This window comes from Drosophila sulfurigaster, chromosome 2R (genome assembly GCF_023558435.1).
Source record: "Drosophila sulfurigaster albostrigata strain 15112-1811.04 chromosome 2R, ASM2355843v2, whole genome shotgun sequence".
Taxonomy (NCBI): domain Eukaryota; kingdom Metazoa; phylum Arthropoda; class Insecta; order Diptera; family Drosophilidae; genus Drosophila; species Drosophila sulfurigaster.
Genome location: NC_084882.1, coordinates 8,650,248 through 8,666,324, shown reverse-complemented (window position 1 = coordinate 8,666,324; position 16,077 = coordinate 8,650,248). Strand labels below are relative to the sequence as shown.

Genomic DNA, 16,077 nt, shown 5'->3' with positions numbered 1-16,077 from the left:
AAAACACGAGTAAACTCTTGAGAATTTTTGCAGATTTAAACATAAAAATAATGAACGATTTTTTTATTTTGAATGTGCTAATTCTGTTTAACACTGATGGCCATTCCAGATATCAGTAGTTTTCTGGTTATTTTAGCTGTAAATCCGATCTCAATAACGACTAGACAACCTTGGGTTCTATATTGTATCCTGTATTTTGCAGTCCAATGTGATTCCATGGTCAAAGCCAAGTGCCTTTGTTTGCATTTGAGTCGCTGTTAAAGTTTTCATTATTATTGTCCGTGCCATCCATGGGTGCTGTCGGAATATTAAATATGGGATAGCGTGGACTAAAATCGGAGCCATCCAAGCTAATAGTATTTGGCGGTGCGCTTCCTTCAAACTCTTCATTGCTCTTGCCACCCAATGTAGAGCGCATATGCACAGCTTCCTCGTAGTTAGGGGGTGCTAAAATAATACGTTTATTATTATTAAATATTACACATATGTGCTTCGACTTACGAATGCCTGGAGAGCCAGGAGGCGCTGTGGCTATCTCTGAAGAATATTCCAGTCCTGCCACATCCAGAGTTTGAGCTGGATAACCTTGCAGATTCCTTGGCTGCATCTGCAGGTGCTCGGTCAACGGCACACTGCCAATAGTCAAAGGTACTTTCACAACCTCATTCCTATGAAAACCCTTCACTTTGGCCTCCACCTCAACCTGATATGCAATCTGAATAATGCGGCATAGATTAAAGCAAGTTGGTGGTGTGGCGGGCAGACGGAGAGAGTATTTAAATTGTTTCTTGCAATGATTAGGAACAGGATCGCCCATTAGCTTGGTGACGACAATTCGCTCATTTTTGGAGGAGGTTCTCGCGAAATGCGAGGCATGGTAAGTAACCATCATTACCAGACTGATCTGCATCTGCTCTACACGTATGTGACTGTCATTGGTGACCAGCATATCCACAATGCAAATCTGACCCGGCACGAAGCCAGTCTGAGGCAGCGTCAATTGCAGTTGTAGCGGATCCGATGTACAGGGCCAACAGCAATAGGTCTTAAGGCTCTCGCAATGAGCGGGTACCTAAACAAATAATTTCACATTGTATTTCTGTTCTTAACCCTTTTCACATTGCATACTTACCCTCAGTATTGGACTGTCGTAGTTCAAATCCATCATTTTGAGTACCGTAAAGCATCGTGTGTAAGATTGATCAAATTTCCACGGCCGCACAATAGACACTTTTGTCATATAGCGAATTCTGCCAAAGTGTCCCTCGATGGAAGAGGGACAAGTGGCGGGAATCTGGCAAGTAAAGTTATAGACGTGGACACCGGGCTCAAGGGAAACTTCCGCTAAGAACATAAAATACTTGTTAGGTGAGAGAACTTATGAAAACTGGATCAGATACTTACTACTGAAATTAGAACCCACTAAGTAAGTCTGGGATGCTATGTAGTCCTCGCGTCCTCGATATGTATCGGTAGTTCTATCTTTACCAGTGCCCCTTGATTCTGTCCACTGTGTTTCAGCAAATCCATTAATGTTTAAAGTAACAGCTAAATTGAAAGAATTATGGATAAGTTTGTTATTATTTATTTGTAATCAATATTTTTATTTATAAATACTTGTAGAAAGGTAAACATTTTGTTAACTTTAAAAGCAAAACAAATATTTAAGTCTACAATGTAGACTGTAGACTGTAGATGTACATGCTTTATTTCTTATTAGTTTTATTCACATCCTAGGAAATTTCATTTAACAGTTTACATAATTTGTGAGTAAAAAATGTACAGTTTAGCACATTTATGGTTAGTGACCCATAGGATAGATGTGTCTTATAACTATGTGCATGTAGCAGGCAGACGAAGGCATATGCGTCCCAATAAAGTATGTATATTAATTTAATAAATTTTGGTGCAGATAAAAAGACCTATTGTATTTTTCCTGAAAATTTGGATGCGATCAGATAAAAATTGTAGAAGTTATTTAAGAAATACTTTTCTTTGACAAAAAACTCCTTCTGCAATAGGGTCTGAGTTGCTTTGCCTGATAATTTAGAATGTTAAGTAATCTATGGTATATTTGAGTGTAATACTATATCAATATGCCAAATAAACCATTCGGTATATTTTTGTATTTTTTATAGTATATTAATTTGGCACATTTTAAGGTTTTATTCAAAATGGGTAGCGAGCATCTAACGGTCGAGCACACTCGACTATAATTTTGTTACTTGTTTAATCATTTTAAAATACTTTAGTAATCTTTGCCTCATTAGATTATTTATTTATCATTACCAATCTCTATGGTACTTTTTTTCCAAAACAAATTGTGTAGTAGTCTTTATTAAACAGGCTTAATATCAACTAAATACAGTATAATCGATTAATAGCAGTAATCGCAACCTGTTAAAAGCAATCAGCTTATAAAATTTTGCGCGTGCCATTACACTTTTATAATGATGAATCACCATGCTAACCTACTGGTCTATCCTCAGAATATATAATATTGTCACAAACAGTCTTAAAATCTTTGCTCGATAAGATAAGAATGAGTCATGGGAAAGAACACTGAGACACTTCAGTATCAAACAAAGTTGCACAATTTTGCGTTTTATACTTTAGTAGAACTTTCATTTACCTTTAGCTAGTTTCAATTTGTCCAATTTCAATGTAACTTTGCCGGTTACCACTTGGCCAGCAAAGTATGTGCCATAGGGATTGTTATCGAAGTCAATTACGCAGGTGACACCCATTATGCGATGTTACAATATGCAAACACGACTAAATGAATTCACGACTCTAACTCTCAATCGATTGTCAACAATTAAGTATAGGCACTTAATTTTATTTGCTTCTCCGCGGCGAATCGCACTTGCCGCAATCGGAATCCAAAACACGACTGATTTGATTGTAATTATAACTCATACGCTCGCTTCGCGTGAGCGCAACAAGTTTGGCAAGTTCCGTGGCAAGAGAAACATTCCCATTTACTCAGCTGAAACAAACTGAAATTGAAACAAACCTTTCCTTGTGTGTCCAATGGACAATGTTTTATCTTATCGCGTGTGACAATTATAAATTATACATTTCGCCAAGTGCACTGCATACAGAAATATCTGATAGCGGGGTGATTTTTGTGGTACCATCGGCAAACACTGGTTTGAAACTGCGTTAAACCTTGCAAAATATATTTTTTGTATACAAAATGATCGAGACATTTTATATATTTGCCGTTCAATTTTTTATTCACTAGTAGTATTTTAATTAATATTAAAATTACTCCAATTATTGAATTTTTCAAATCAATATAAATTTATTGCAGTGTATAATTTTATAGTCGTATGTTGATAAACTTAATGCAACAATCGCATGCAACATCAACAGAGACGTAATCGAATACCTGCAGTATAAATAAATATTTGTTTAAACTACATATGACTACATTGAAGCCTGGAAAATATATAAAATATACGTTTAGTTTACGAGTCAATAAACTATAATTAACTTCAGTTTGTATGGACATTTCAATATGACCATTTCTCATATCCAGGTGCTGCCATTAGCATTCTCTGTGCTCTGTTGATCCTGAAGTTGTTCTATGGGACTCGTTATATCAAACACGGCGTAAAGCGGAGTAAAGTCACATTCCTCCTCATTCTGTGTGCATGATGGGTTGACCACCTTTTTATTGCTTGGAGTTGTCCTGGGAGGTTTTATTAAAACGGGACGTACGATGTGCATGGCCTCGGCATAGCTTGGCGGCGCTATAAAAGTGAATATTTATAATACATGAAGAGACGAATTAATATTGAATGAACTCACGTATAGTATCATCTACAGCCCAAGGATTGGGAGTAGCTAGAGGAGGCTGAGAATCTGGATCTTCCAGCAATACCAATGCCTTTTCATTCAGTTGTTGTGCTACGACCTCAACTTCGACAGAAAGTGGGCGTGGCTGCTGTTGTACTAGCTGTCGTGTAAGAGGCACATTTCCAATGGTCACTGGCATGTGAACTCTCTCGTTAATGTGCCAACCCTTAGCTTTAGTCTCCACCTCCACTTGGTAAGCAATCTGAATGATGCGACACAAGTCAAAGCAAGTGGGCGGTGTTGCTGGTACATGAAGGTCGAAGGTGAACTCTTTCTTGGAGTTCTTTGTGACACCCTCGCCTTGTTTGTTGCTGACCACAAATCTCTCGCTGATCGTTTCCACACTGCATTGGCTGTAGTAAAGCACCATCATTACCAAGCTCGCTTTGATTTCTTCCAGGCGCACGTGACTATCGTTGGTTACCAGCAATGTCACTGGCATGGTCTGACCTGGAACATATCCTCTTTGGGGTAGTGATAAATGCAGTCTAAGTGGCTCCGAGCGACATGGCCAACAATTGTACGTTTTCTGGTCTTCTGAATGAGCAGGCGTCTGATATATAAAAAATAATAATTTACTATATGTAGTTTGAATATAAATTAATGTTCTTACGCGAAGGAAAAGCCCTTCTCGGTTTAGGTCCATTACTTTCAGTACGGTAAAGGGGCGTGAAAAAATCTGATCGAATTTCCAGGGTCGAATAAGCTTAACAGTGACCATATAGCGCACACGTCCATAGGTACCTTCAAAGGAGGACGGACACACGGCAGGAATCTGGCAGGCAAAATTATGTACATGGCTGCCTGGGTCAAGGGCGACTTCTATAGAATGCACAAATTAAAAAACATTGGATTTATTCAATATTTTATTATCAGATGTCATTGGCTTACCAACTCTTTCAGCTTTGAGCAGTTCAACTTTTGATCTAATGTAATCTTCATGGCCACTATAACTTTCTGTAGTTGTCTTGTTCTCAACATCTGTTTTACAGTTTGTCCAATAAGTCGAAGCATAGCCTCTTATCTTTAAAATGACAGCTTGATAGTGAAATTAATACATTAGTAAGTACTCTTATAAATCTCAATGAAATCAAAAATTCAATTGTAACTTGATTATTTTATTGTCGTTTGCGCTGAGCGAACCAACAGGGTTCCCCCCGTTAATTGCTTCGAAAATAGATAACTATGTTATAAATAAACATGAATCATATTGTACGGCCACACAAATAACCTTGACATTTGTGATCCATTCAATCTTTTAAAATTCCAAATATTGCGTTTTACTTTTTTTTGTTTGTGCTATTCTTTCGAAATTTACCTTGAACCATCACTGTTTCCTCCACATTTAGGACAACAGTCCCTGAAATAACCTGACCCGCATAGTAAGTGCCGAGGGTATTATTCCGAAACTCAATTTCACAGCTTACAACCATGATTAAAATTAGTATTTTGAACTATTTCCGTTTATTTTTAACGCACATAAAGAAAAGAATTTATGATTATTGTCTTCCACGTTGTCAGTGTTTCGCGAAGCAGTTAAAACCACACTGAATTTAAAATAAAAATACTTTTTTTGTCGTATAAGTTCACAAACATTATCTTATCAATATGATTATTATGTATTAGTTATGCAGTAAAAGAATGTTTTACTTGACATGTCTGTAACCAAAAATCACATACTTAACATATGCTTAAGTAGCATTAGGTGAAATATCAGATAATTGAAGTTCAAAGTTAATATGGTACTGTTAAAATAGTAACATACAATTTGAAAGTTCAACACAAATATCTTACTTCTTGCACACTTGTGGTCTTGATATATGTCAAAGATATCTTACAAAGAGAACTTTTAAGGAAAGTCATCGTCTCTCTATGGCAGACAGAAATGCGCTCATATAGTCTATCATAACACCGATGTCTCGGATTACAGAGAGTATTAGTGATAAGATAGCAAACGGAAATTGTTATGGGCTCCAAATATCGTGTTAGTACCACGAAACGAACTCAGTTAGCGTTTAACAACGAGCTGGTTCGGACAGCTTTACGCCTAGGACGCGAATATCATTTAAAATACTTGACAAGTATACAGAGAACCGATACCGAACCTCGGGCGCCATAATATGTCCAACAATTGTATTATTACATTCGACCAAAATGAGCACGGAACATATTTTACAGGCCAAGTCGTAACTGGCAAGGTGATTGTCAATTTTAATAAATCGAAAAAACTCCGAGGTATGTGAACCTTTGCAAAGTACTTTCATTTTATTATATGGGCACAAATATGCGTTTATACATACATACATATATATAATACATATATGTATATATGTATGTGAATTGGCCTCGCAATTATCAGACCGCAATCTTATCTCTCAACTATATGTTATGTGTTTGGGTTTGTTTGATTTTTCTGTTCTGTTTTTCTTTCGACAAACCCATTATGCCATTCGTAATTTGGTGATAACCCGAAATTGGCACAGACAAAACAAATGCTAAATAATTGATGCCAAACAAAGCACAAAATTATAGTTGTTGGTAGTGGGCGCAGACTTCGATGGGGATCTACATGGCTGATAACACTTTAACGGGCCTGAAGTTCAGGAAATGCTAAAAACTGTTAGTCATTTATATACGAAAGTTGTGGAGGAACAATAAAAGACTTTTCAATAAAGTATCAGAAAAATGAGGACTGAATTATTAATAATTTAAATGCTCTATTAACCATTTTTCTTAGTGTTTAATACTACATTTAATAGAAATGAGAGAGAGGGAGAGTATTGGCTGCTGCGACTCGAAAAATTATTATAAAAACTATTTTTGTATGGTAAGGAGTAAGAATACCTTTTCTTATCATTCGTTGTTTTATAATAAATATTAAACTGCTATTAACTCTATATACTCTACTTAATATTGAAAATGGTTATCAAAATGAATTTCTAAAAGTTAAGAGTTCTATAACGAATATTAAATTTTTGATCAACAATAAGATAAATATTTTATTTTCTTCTTTAAACAGGTATTAAACTACAGATTTGCGGATATGCCTGCGCTCAGTGGCGTAGAAAACATGGTCGCACGCTGGCCACCAACCAGGCGAACTTTAAGCCTGGACGCAAGCGTTTCTTTACTGGTCGAGAGGATTATATCGCCTCGACGACATATTTGATGGGTTCTGAGCAAGGCCAGACGATGACCATCGAGGCTGGCACCTACACCTACACGTTTGCCTGTCCCATACCCAACCATTGTCCATCATCGTTCGAGGGTATTTATGGACATATACGTTATCTGGCCAAGGTGATATTTATACGTGCCGGTGCCTCAAATCGCACCACCAACGTGGGATTCACAGTGCTGAAATTGCTCGATCTAAATCAGGAAAATAAAATACTGCGTGAACCGGCCAGCAGTGAGGCCATGGAATACTTTTGCTTCATGTACGCGAAACCGGTGCACATCAAGGTGACTCTGCAGCAGCAAGGCTATGTGCCTGGGCAGTTTATGCTCATTCACGCCGATGTGCGCAATGACTCAAGTGTCGACTGCTCCAAACTAATGATCATGCTCTACCTACGCGCCACCTACACAGCCGATATTCCTGCAATGCAAACTGTTTCCGAGAAGATTATGCTGGCCAAGCGCGAGAGTGGTCCTGTTGCTCATCACTGCCAGAAGTCGTACACGGAATCATTCCGCATTCCAGCCACGGCTCCTACATGTGAACATCTCAGCAAGGTGGTGCGAGTGTCGTATGAAGTGCGCATTATTGCGGTCATGAACTGGCTGATGGCCAATCCGAAAGTCGTTATACCCATTACCATTGGCAATGTACCATTGGTCACCGTTGGACCAGCTGCTTCACCAGTCTGCGCCCCTCTGCCCAACGAATTGCCAAGCACCTCAGCCAGAGCCATGGAACTCGCTGCTGGAATTCAAAACGGAGGCTACGAGCAAACAGAGGAACTAGAGGATTATGAGCTACCAGAAGATGGAGACGATGAATTTGAAATTGAGGATAATGTAGTACCAGATCGACGTAAGTTATTTAAGTGATTTAAAGTGGTTTTCCATTGATTACGTTCTATTTATTACTTCAGCCCCACCAACCTACGAACAGGCAATGTTCATGACCGCCGATATAGCGGACACGGATGCCAACACTGTGAGTGAGGCGGCTCGTTTCACTCCTCGATATCCCGTCTTTGATGTGGATACATTCCAAAGTCCACCCCCTAATCCCCCACCTAAGAAACGCCACCGTCGACGTAGACGAGCTGAGCAGAATGATCAGAAGAAGCAGCCAATGAAAGACCAAAGCCAAAGTAGGCAACAGGAGAGAGAGCCAGTGGAATCGCCGGTCGAGATTTGAGAAATTTATCAGTCACCCATATCTTATCTTTACAGTATTTATATTTTCAACTAGAGACATGTGCTATATATGAAGCTTGTATGCGGGTACGTTATTGTTTGCAAAATATCTTGCAAAGATATCAAATAAATAAACAAGCATATAAAATCTGTATTTTATAATGTCACAAGTCGATTGACGAAACGAAAGAACTTCATTTCTACTACAACTTCATTTATTTGAAAAACTGCAAAATTGAATATTGGTCTATAAGAAATGCATTTACAAACAAATGTATCTAACAGTTCATTTGTATTCGTTCCACATTTCAACGCCTGGTTTAGCATAATAAAACGAATGCATATAAACGCAGTTGTATACTAAGAGAATTTCTCTCTTAGCACACCTGTTGACTCAAATGAGCGAAAATATCTCTTAGTATTTAAAAAACCTCATACAACTTTTATCTCTTAAGCCATAAGAAACTACTAAACAATTTTTAGTCAGTTGTTAATCAAGAGCTTATCCGAAATATAATATTCTATACTACCAGAACGTATAAAGACAACTGACACAGTCATTCAACAAAGCTCAGAAGTTTCGTAATTTTAATCTGAATCGATCAGAGAACGGCGCTGGGTAAAACCACGAATTGAGTTCTGAGAACCATTTACTTGCCCTATAAATAAACAAACTTGCACTTGAGTAAAATCAGTAAGAACTGCATCGTAGCTTAAAGATGTTCAGTTTATTCGTGATCGCGTGCCTGTGTTTCCACTCAGGCGTATTAGGCGTTGACGTCGACTTGGATCTGGGTCGGATTCATGGCGTCAATTTAACTTCAAGGCTGGGAGTTCCATTCCATGCCTTTCGCGGCATACGCTATGCAGAGCCGCCTCTTGGGGAGTTGCGTTTCAAGAATCCAAAACCTGTGAAGCCATGGGCACCCGCTACATTTGATGCTAGTCAGGATGGTCCCATGTGTCCTCAGCCCTGGGACAACATGACGGATGTCTCTGAAGACTGTCTACGTCTCAACGTCTACACGAAGAACTTAAATAAAAGTGCTCGCTTGCCTGTGATTGTATTTCTGCATCCAGGTGGCTTCTATGTGTTCTCTGGGCAGAGCAAATATCTTGCAGGTCCAGCCAATTTAATGGATCGTGATTGTGTCCTAGTCTCACTGAATTATCGACTGGGTACACTAGGATTTCTCGCCACAGACAGTGCAGATGCACCTGGAAATGCAGGACTCAAGGATCAAGTGCTGGCACTTCGCTGGATTCAACAGCATATTCATCACTTTGGAGGTGACCCAAAATCAGTTACATTACTAGGATACAGTGCGGGAAGTGTGAGTATAGCATTACACATGTTATCGCCAATGTCTAGAGGACTATTTCATCGGGGAATCTGTATGAGTGCATCGCCATATGGAAGATATGCCTATAATACATCGGATATAGTGGTGGCTCAGCGTCAGGCTCGTTTACTGAAGTGTCCGGAAACACCTCTAAAAGATTTGGTCAGCTGCCTCCGCGAGAAACCTATGATGGACTTTGTTACCTCTTACAATGGTATGTTTGAATTTGGCTGGAATCCCCTCTCAAACTGGCAAATTGTTGTGGAGCAGGATCATGGACAGGAACGCTTCCTTATAGAAGAACCTCATAAAACTGCGCATAGTGGAAACTTCTATAAGGTGCCTCTCATTTCGGGTATAACCGAGTTCGAGTTTATGTCAGGCGCATTCTGTGAGTATTTTTCTTCCACTTCCGGATTATGGATAATCTCATTCAGTTTATAGTTGATCTGCGAAATGATACAATACGTGGCATGCTGAATTCCGACTGGGAGCGTTATGCACCGATAGTATTGCTATATGAACGGGGCACACTCCACTCTAAGGAAATAAGTGCTGCTCTTCGCAACGAATATCTCGGTGGTGAAGCTATTGAGAATCCTGGTTCATTACTAGCCCTTGGAAGACTATACAGTGATGCAATTATTGGTGTTGGATACAATCGATTTATGCGCCTGATGGCTCCTCATACACCGATTTATACATATTATTTCCGCTACAAAGGACGCTACAGTTTTCTTAAAGATCCTGAGACTAATAAAACTTTTGGTAAGTAGATTTATTTCTGAAGTGAATACATATTCGACATACTACTTATATTGTAGGGGCGATGCATCACGATGAGCTCATATATCTGTTCCAAGTGCCGCTCATATCTCCCCTCTTTAATATAACCGATCCTGAAAATACGACTATCGAACGACTTACGCGTATGTGGACTGGATTTGCTTCAACTAGGTAAATAATAATATTCATTTTATATTTACACTAGTGAAAAATTATAATAATTATTGATATATTTTAGCAATCCTAATAATTCAACTGATAAATATTTGTGCGATTTAAACTGGCCATTATATAATACTGAAAATCCAAAATATTTAGAGATTGATGAAGAAATGACTATCAAAACTGGCAACATCAATGAGCAGCGTTACAAGTTTTGGGATAAATTATTTCCGATTCCCACTGGAGACAATAAATCGAGTATATAACACAAACAAATATACAAATCTATAAAAAAAAAAAAACAAGTAAGAAAGTTATAGTCGAGTGTGCTCGACTGTGAGATACCCGCTACCCATTTTTTAATAAAGGCAAAATATTACGATGTAATTTTCAAAATATACCGCAAATACTAAAAATATTAAAAATATACCAAATGGTATGTTTGGTATATCGATATAGTACACCATTCAAAATATACCATAGACGGCACAATGTACCAGATTGTCGGCCAAAGCAACTAAGAGCCCTAGTAAATAGGCGTTTTTGTCCATACGAAAGTATTACTTTAATAACTTCCACAATTTTTATCTGATCGCAACCAAATTGTAATTTAGTAATTATTGTATATACCAAAATTCTAGCTTTAAAATTAGGCTTGTTATTCGATTTTTTTGATTTGCGGGGGCGGAAGTGGGCGTGGTTTGAAACAAACTTGCTCTGCGTGCAAACATAACAAATGCTGTCGGAAAATTATAGCTCTATCGCTTATAGTCTCTGAGATCTAGGTGTTTATACGGACAGACGGACAGACACACAGACATACACACGGACAGACGGACATGGCTAGATCGTCTTGGCTGTTGACGCTGATCATGAATATATATACTTTATGGGGTCGGAGATGCCTCCTTCTACCTGTTATATATATTTCCTGCCGGCACAAAGTTATAATACCCTTCTACCCTATGGGTAGCGGGTATAAAAACAAATACAAATATACAAATTGTAATATCATTTGATTAATATGTTGCCTTAAGCTTAAAAAATTTTTTTTAATGTAAATAAATTCATAAATGCAATTCCACATATAAAAAAATTAAATTTGTTTTAATGACAATATTTTTGTAGTTGTATACTAAGAGAATATCTCTCTTTGCACACCTGTTGACTCAAATGAGCGAAAATATCTCTTAGTATTTAAAAAACCTCATACAACTTTTATCTCTTAAGCCATAAGAAACTACTACAACAATTTTTAGTCAGTTGTTAATCAAGAGCTTATCGGAAATATAATATTCTATATTACCAGAACGTATAAAGACAACTGACACTGTCATTCAACAAAGCTCAGAAGCTTCGTAATTTTAATCTGAATCGATTAGAGAACGACGCTGGGTAAAACCACGAATTGAGTTCTAAGAAGCATTGACTTGCCCTATAAATAAACAAACTTGCACTTGAGTAAAATCAGTAAGAACTGCATCGTAGCTTAAAGATGTTCAGTTTATTCGTGATCGCGTGCCTGTGTTTCCACTCAGGCGTATTAGGCGTTGACGTCGACTTGGATCTGGGTCGGATTCATGGCGTCAATTTAACTTCAAGGCTGGGAGTTCCATTCCATGCCTTTCGCGGCATACGCTATGCAGAGCCGCCTCTTGGGGAGTTGCGTTTCAAGAATCCAAAACCTGTGAAGCCCTGGGCACCCGCTACATTCGATGCCAGTCAGGATGGTCCCATGTGTCCTCAGCCCTGGGACAACATGACAGATGTTTCAGAAGACTGTCTACGTCTCAACGTCTACACGAAGAACTTAAATAAAAGTGCTCGGTTGCCTGTGATTGTATTTCTGCATCCAGGTGGCTTCTATGTGTTCTCTGGGCAGAGCAAATATCTTGCAGGGCCAGCCAATTTAATGGATCGTGATTGTGTCCTAGTCTCACTTAATTATCGCCTGGGTACCCTGGGATTCCTCGCCACAGACAGTGCAGATGCACCTGGAAATGCAGGACTCAAGGATCAAGTGCTGGCACTTCGCTGGATTCAACAGCATATTCATCACTTTGGAGGTGACCCAAAATCAGTTACATTACTGGGATACAGTGCGGGAAGTGTGAGTATAGCATTACACATGTTATCGCCAATGTCTAGAGGGCTGTTTCATCGGGGAATCTGTATGAGTGCATCGCCATATGGAAGATATGCCTATAATACATCGGACATAGTGGTGGCTCAGCGACAGGCCCGTTTACTGAAGTGTCCAGAAACACCTCTAAAAAATTTGGTCAGCTGCCTTCGCGAGAAACCTATGATGGACTTTGTTACTTCTTACAATGGCATGTTTGAGTTTGGCTGGAATCCCATCTTCAACTGGCAAATTGTAGTAGAACAGGATCATGGACAGGAACGCTTCCTTATAGAAGAACCTCATAAAACTGCGCATAGTGGAAATTTCTATAAGGTGCCTCTCATTTCGGGTATAACCGAGTTCGAGTTTATGTCGGCCGCATTCTGTGAGTATTTATCTCCCAATTACGAATTATGGATAATCTCATTCAGATTATAGTTGATCTGCGAAATGATACATTACGTGGCATGCTGAATTCCGACTGGGAGCGTTATGCACCCATAGTATTGCTATATGAACGAGGCACACTCCACTCTAAGGAAATAAGTGCTGCTCTTCGCAATGAATATTTCGGTGGGGAAACTATTGAGAATCCAGGTTCATTGCAAGCGCTTGGAAGACTATACAGTGATGCAATTATTGGTGTTGGATACAATCGATTTATGCGCCTGATGGCTCCTCATACACCGATTTATACATATTATTTCCGCTACAAAGGACGCTACAGTTTTCTTAAAGATCCTGAGACTAATAAAACTTTTGGTGAGTAGATTTATTTCTGAAGTGAATACATATTTGACATACTACTTATATTGTAGGGGCGATGCATCACGATGAGCTCATATATCTGTTCCAAGTGCCGCTCATATCTCCCCTCTTTAATATAACCGATCCTGAAAATACGACTATCGAACGACTTACGCGTATGTGGACTGGATTTGCTTCAACTAGGTAAATAATAATATTCATTTTATATTTACACTAGTGAAAAATTATAATAATTATTGATATATTTTAGCAATCCTAATAATTCAACTGATAAATATTTGTGCGATTTAAACTGGCCATTATATAATACTGAAAATCCAAAATATTTAGAAATTGATGAAGAAATGACAATCAAATCTGGCAACATCAATGAGCAACGTTACAAGTTTTGGGATAAATTATTTCCGATTCCCACTGGAGACAAAGAATCGCGTATATAACATAAACTTATAAGGGTTTTCTATACAAATTATAATACCTTTTGTTTGTTTTAATGACAATATTCTTTAATATCAAAAACAAAATTATTTTATATATGTATGAGCACATTTTGAGAACAATTATTTTAATGTTTATGGGTAGAAACTATAATAATATATAAAAAGTTGAAGTAATTGTTTGCTATTTTTATTAAATTAATAAGAGGAGATGGAGGACCGTAGCAAGTCGTTTTTGTTGTCAAGGAAAACGAGATCTTATACTATACAATATACGATTAACATGTTGCTTCAGCTCGCGCTAATACTCGTCTATTTTACTTCATTTGTTGCATTAAGATTTAAGAGAAAAGTAAACAAGGTATTTAGACCATATGCTTTTTTTTCCCTCGCTCTTACACCGCAAGCTTTGGTACTCTTAACTTATGATGTCATTATAAGCTTTGCTTACTCTTTTTGTCAAAAGCTATTGGATTTTAAACGAGACTTCGGCAGTCTAGTTCTGCTTGCCGGTTTGATAAAAGTTCTTCGCTTACTACAGAGACTCACAATAATACATAATACGAGTATACACAAATTTAACATATAATGCCTACACGTTGCTCTGTTCAATTCGCTCGAGACAATTCGACTTTCTATAGCGGCGAGGAACTCAAAGGACAATTTGTTTTATGCACAACCGAAGAGATAAACATCAATTGTAATTATAACTTTTTTCTCCAATGAAAATAATTGATTCAACTGTCAAATAGCTATTTATATATTATTAACAGGTGAGGGAAGAGTGTACCCTTTTGAAAACGAGTCTAGTCCCATGGTTAAGGGAGTTGAGTCATATTTAAGTACACATGTGGATTGTGTTTGTGGAAGAAAACTTCCTGCAGGCACCTACAACTACTCATTCAACTTTATGCTCCCGCTGAGATGTCCGTCATCATGTGAGGCGTCCATTGGAAGCATATCCTATCAGATTTCATTAGTTATTGACCGCCATAGGCACTCAGACGAAGTATTCAAAGAGACAATAAATGTAATACAGCCATATAATCTTAACAGATACCGAGAGCTAAAGGTATGTTCATACATTTTTCATGTTAACAATGTAAACATTTCTCATTCTCCCCTAGATTCCTATTGAAAATGAATATATCAAGAGCCTTTGTTGTTGGCCCTTTTCTTCGGGTCCAGTTGTTCTGAGTCTAACGATACCCTTCGGAGGCTATGTGCCTGGTGAAAAGATCAACTGTACCGTATGCATCGATAACCAAGCGGTAGGCGATGATTTGCACGATGTCCAGCTATCCTTGAAGCAGATCATGAGATTCTCGACAACCGCACCTGAAGGATTTTCTAGGGAACGTGAACATGAATATTTGCTCACATCATGTGTACTCACAGAATGTGTAAACCGATTGTCAAAACGTTTATTGAATGGTTCTCTACAAGTGCCATCTGTGCCACCCTCAACAAGAAAACGACAAATTATAGAAATACGATATGTTGTTACAATAAGCATGCAACATGGTTATTGCTCAAATTGGAACATAGATACACCGATCGTTATAGGAACCAAATCTTTGATGAAGAGTATTCAAATTCCAATATCTGACACGGCTCCAATTGCGGAGACGGAATGGGAGCCTCAGACACCTGACACTCCAGCGAAACCAACAGAACCATCGGCTCCAAGCCTTGACAATTGCGGTAAGTCAAAGCACGCATAAATATTTGTATGGTGTTTTACTGATATGCACTTTTTTTAATTTAGAAATAAATACACTGGAAATGAATAATGTTAATCCCTAAAAACCTAAAACCTCTAAAAAAAAAACGAGGAAAACCGTTCGTATAGTAAAGAATACTTAACTTTTTTGCTATTGTAAATAATTTTGGTTTGCAACCGTTGAAAAACTATATTTTACATTTTCTACACGTAATAATATATTAAATAAAAAATATTCCCAGATAAAAAAAGAAAATACCTATAGATAAACCACTCTAATTTATTGTACCTGAAAATATATACATACATATATTGATTGACACAACAACATCTTAAATGTTTTAATATTCAATTTATGAACAACTTGAGATAATCCTACTAACTCTATGGCATAGAAGGGCACAATACTATATTAATAGACAAATTATAGCTTTTGGTATATTTTAGTATTATTGCGGTATATTAAGTTGGTGTACTTTGTAGCTTTCTTAATTGTTT

The 16,077-nt window shown here is 37.8% G+C and overlaps 6 protein-coding genes across 8 annotated transcripts; 4 read left to right on the top strand and 2 right to left on the bottom strand.

Moving 5' to 3' along the window:
- Nucleotides 1-48: 48 nt before the first annotated feature.
- On the bottom strand, nt 49-2,963 carry LOC133837591 (arrestin domain-containing protein 2-like). Its single transcript, XM_062268393.1, has 5 exons — nt 2,633-2,963; nt 1,405-1,548; nt 1,133-1,344; nt 502-1,072; nt 49-447 (listed from the first exon to the last, which is right to left on the bottom strand). Exons 1-5 carry the CDS (start codon nt 2,745-2,747, stop codon nt 221-223), a joined length of 1,269 nt encoding a protein of 422 aa, XP_062124377.1. The 5' UTR covers nt 2,748-2,963; the 3' UTR covers nt 49-220.
- Nucleotides 2,964-3,286: 323 nt separating this feature from the next.
- On the bottom strand, nt 3,287-5,420 carry LOC133837834 (arrestin domain-containing protein 3-like). The gene is made up of 5 exons (XM_062268730.1): nt 5,183-5,420; nt 4,756-4,902; nt 4,478-4,686; nt 3,817-4,417; nt 3,287-3,758 (listed from the first exon to the last, which is right to left on the bottom strand). Exons 1-5 carry the CDS (start codon nt 5,295-5,297, stop codon nt 3,535-3,537), a joined length of 1,296 nt encoding a protein of 431 aa, XP_062124714.1. The 5' UTR covers nt 5,298-5,420; the 3' UTR covers nt 3,287-3,534.
- A 446-nt stretch (nt 5,421-5,866) lies between these two features.
- Nucleotides 5,867-8,382, top strand: LOC133837833 (arrestin domain-containing protein 17). The gene is made up of 3 exons (XM_062268729.1): nt 5,867-6,099; nt 6,884-7,903; nt 7,965-8,382. The coding sequence occupies exons 1-3, from the start codon at nt 5,985-5,987 to the stop codon at nt 8,234-8,236; spliced, it is 1,407 nt and encodes a 468-aa protein (XP_062124713.1). The 5' UTR covers nt 5,867-5,984; the 3' UTR covers nt 8,237-8,382.
- A 542-nt stretch (nt 8,383-8,924) lies between these two features.
- On the top strand, nt 8,925-10,831 carry LOC133837948 (juvenile hormone esterase-like). Its single transcript, XM_062268862.1, has 4 exons — nt 8,925-9,969; nt 10,023-10,346; nt 10,403-10,535; nt 10,603-10,831. Exons 1-4 carry the CDS (start codon nt 8,955-8,957, stop codon nt 10,790-10,792), a joined length of 1,662 nt encoding a protein of 553 aa, XP_062124846.1. The 5' UTR covers nt 8,925-8,954; the 3' UTR covers nt 10,793-10,831.
- Nucleotides 10,832-11,989: 1,158 nt separating this feature from the next.
- On the top strand, nt 11,990-13,911 carry LOC133837907 (juvenile hormone esterase-like). The gene is made up of 4 exons (XM_062268820.1): nt 11,990-13,036; nt 13,090-13,413; nt 13,470-13,602; nt 13,670-13,911. The coding sequence occupies exons 1-4, from the start codon at nt 12,022-12,024 to the stop codon at nt 13,857-13,859; spliced, it is 1,662 nt and encodes a 553-aa protein (XP_062124804.1). The 5' UTR covers nt 11,990-12,021; the 3' UTR covers nt 13,860-13,911.
- A 345-nt stretch (nt 13,912-14,256) lies between these two features.
- Nucleotides 14,257-15,874, top strand: LOC133837351 (arrestin domain-containing protein 1-like). Of its 3 annotated transcripts, XM_062268082.1 has the most exons (5): nt 14,257-14,556; nt 14,609-14,794; nt 14,853-14,928; nt 14,984-15,560; nt 15,625-15,874. In XM_062268082.1, exons 2-5 carry the CDS (start codon nt 14,781-14,783, stop codon nt 15,660-15,662), a joined length of 705 nt encoding a protein of 234 aa, XP_062124066.1. In that variant the 5' UTR covers nt 14,257-14,556; nt 14,609-14,780; the 3' UTR covers nt 15,663-15,874. The 3 variants fall into 3 exon arrangements, with proteins under 3 accessions (XP_062124066.1, XP_062124064.1, XP_062124065.1); XM_062268080.1 differs by having other exon boundaries at nt 14,270-14,556; nt 14,609-14,928; nt 15,625-15,871; XM_062268081.1 differs by lacking the exon at nt 14,257-14,556 and having other exon boundaries at nt 14,581-14,928; nt 15,625-15,872.
- The last annotated feature ends 203 nt before the right edge of the window (nt 15,875-16,077 follow it).

Coding starts and splice junctions, on each gene's coding strand:
- LOC133837591 (XM_062268393.1), bottom strand. CDS start 2,747: ATGGGTGTCACCTGCGTAATTGACTTCGATAACAATCCCTATGGCACA. Junction 1,549..2,632: donor CAAATTGAAACTAGCTAAAG/GTAAATGAAAGT, acceptor CTTTCAATTTAG/CTGTTACTTTAAACATTAAT. Junction 1,345..1,404: donor AGTGGGTTCTAATTTCAGTA/GTAAGTATCTGA, acceptor TTATGTTCTTAG/CGGAAGTTTCCCTTGAGCCC.
- LOC133837834 (XM_062268730.1), bottom strand. CDS start 5,297: ATGGTTGTAAGCTGTGAAATTGAGTTTCGGAATAATACCCTCGGCACT. Junction 4,903..5,182: donor GGAAACAGTGATGGTTCAAG/GTAAATTTCGAA, acceptor TTCACTATCAAG/CTGTCATTTTAAAGATAAGA. Junction 4,418..4,477: donor GAGAAGGGCTTTTCCTTCGC/GTAAGAACATTA, acceptor TTTATATATCAG/ACGCCTGCTCATTCAGAAGA.
- LOC133837833 (XM_062268729.1), top strand. CDS start 5,985: ATGTCCAACAATTGTATTATTACATTCGACCAAAATGAGCACGGAACA. Junction 6,100..6,883: donor TAAATCGAAAAAACTCCGAG/GTATGTGAACCT, acceptor TTCTTTAAACAG/GTATTAAACTACAGATTTGC. Junction 7,904..7,964: donor TAATGTAGTACCAGATCGAC/GTAAGTTATTTA, acceptor TTATTACTTCAG/CCCCACCAACCTACGAACAG.
- LOC133837948 (XM_062268862.1), top strand. CDS start 8,955: ATGTTCAGTTTATTCGTGATCGCGTGCCTGTGTTTCCACTCAGGCGTA. Junction 9,970..10,022: donor GTTTATGTCAGGCGCATTCT/GTGAGTATTTTT, acceptor TTCAGTTTATAG/TTGATCTGCGAAATGATACA. Junction 10,536..10,602: donor ACTGGATTTGCTTCAACTAG/GTAAATAATAAT, acceptor GATATATTTTAG/CAATCCTAATAATTCAACTG.
- LOC133837907 (XM_062268820.1), top strand. CDS start 12,022: ATGTTCAGTTTATTCGTGATCGCGTGCCTGTGTTTCCACTCAGGCGTA. Junction 13,414..13,469: donor TGAGACTAATAAAACTTTTG/GTGAGTAGATTT, acceptor CTTATATTGTAG/GGGCGATGCATCACGATGAG. Junction 13,603..13,669: donor ACTGGATTTGCTTCAACTAG/GTAAATAATAAT, acceptor GATATATTTTAG/CAATCCTAATAATTCAACTG.
- LOC133837351 (XM_062268080.1), top strand. CDS start 14,445: ATGCCTACACGTTGCTCTGTTCAATTCGCTCGAGACAATTCGACTTTC. Junction 14,557..14,608: donor CGAAGAGATAAACATCAATT/GTAATTATAACT, acceptor ACTGTCAAATAG/CTATTTATATATTATTAACA. Junction 14,929..14,983: donor ACAGATACCGAGAGCTAAAG/GTATGTTCATAC, acceptor ATTCTCCCCTAG/ATTCCTATTGAAAATGAATA.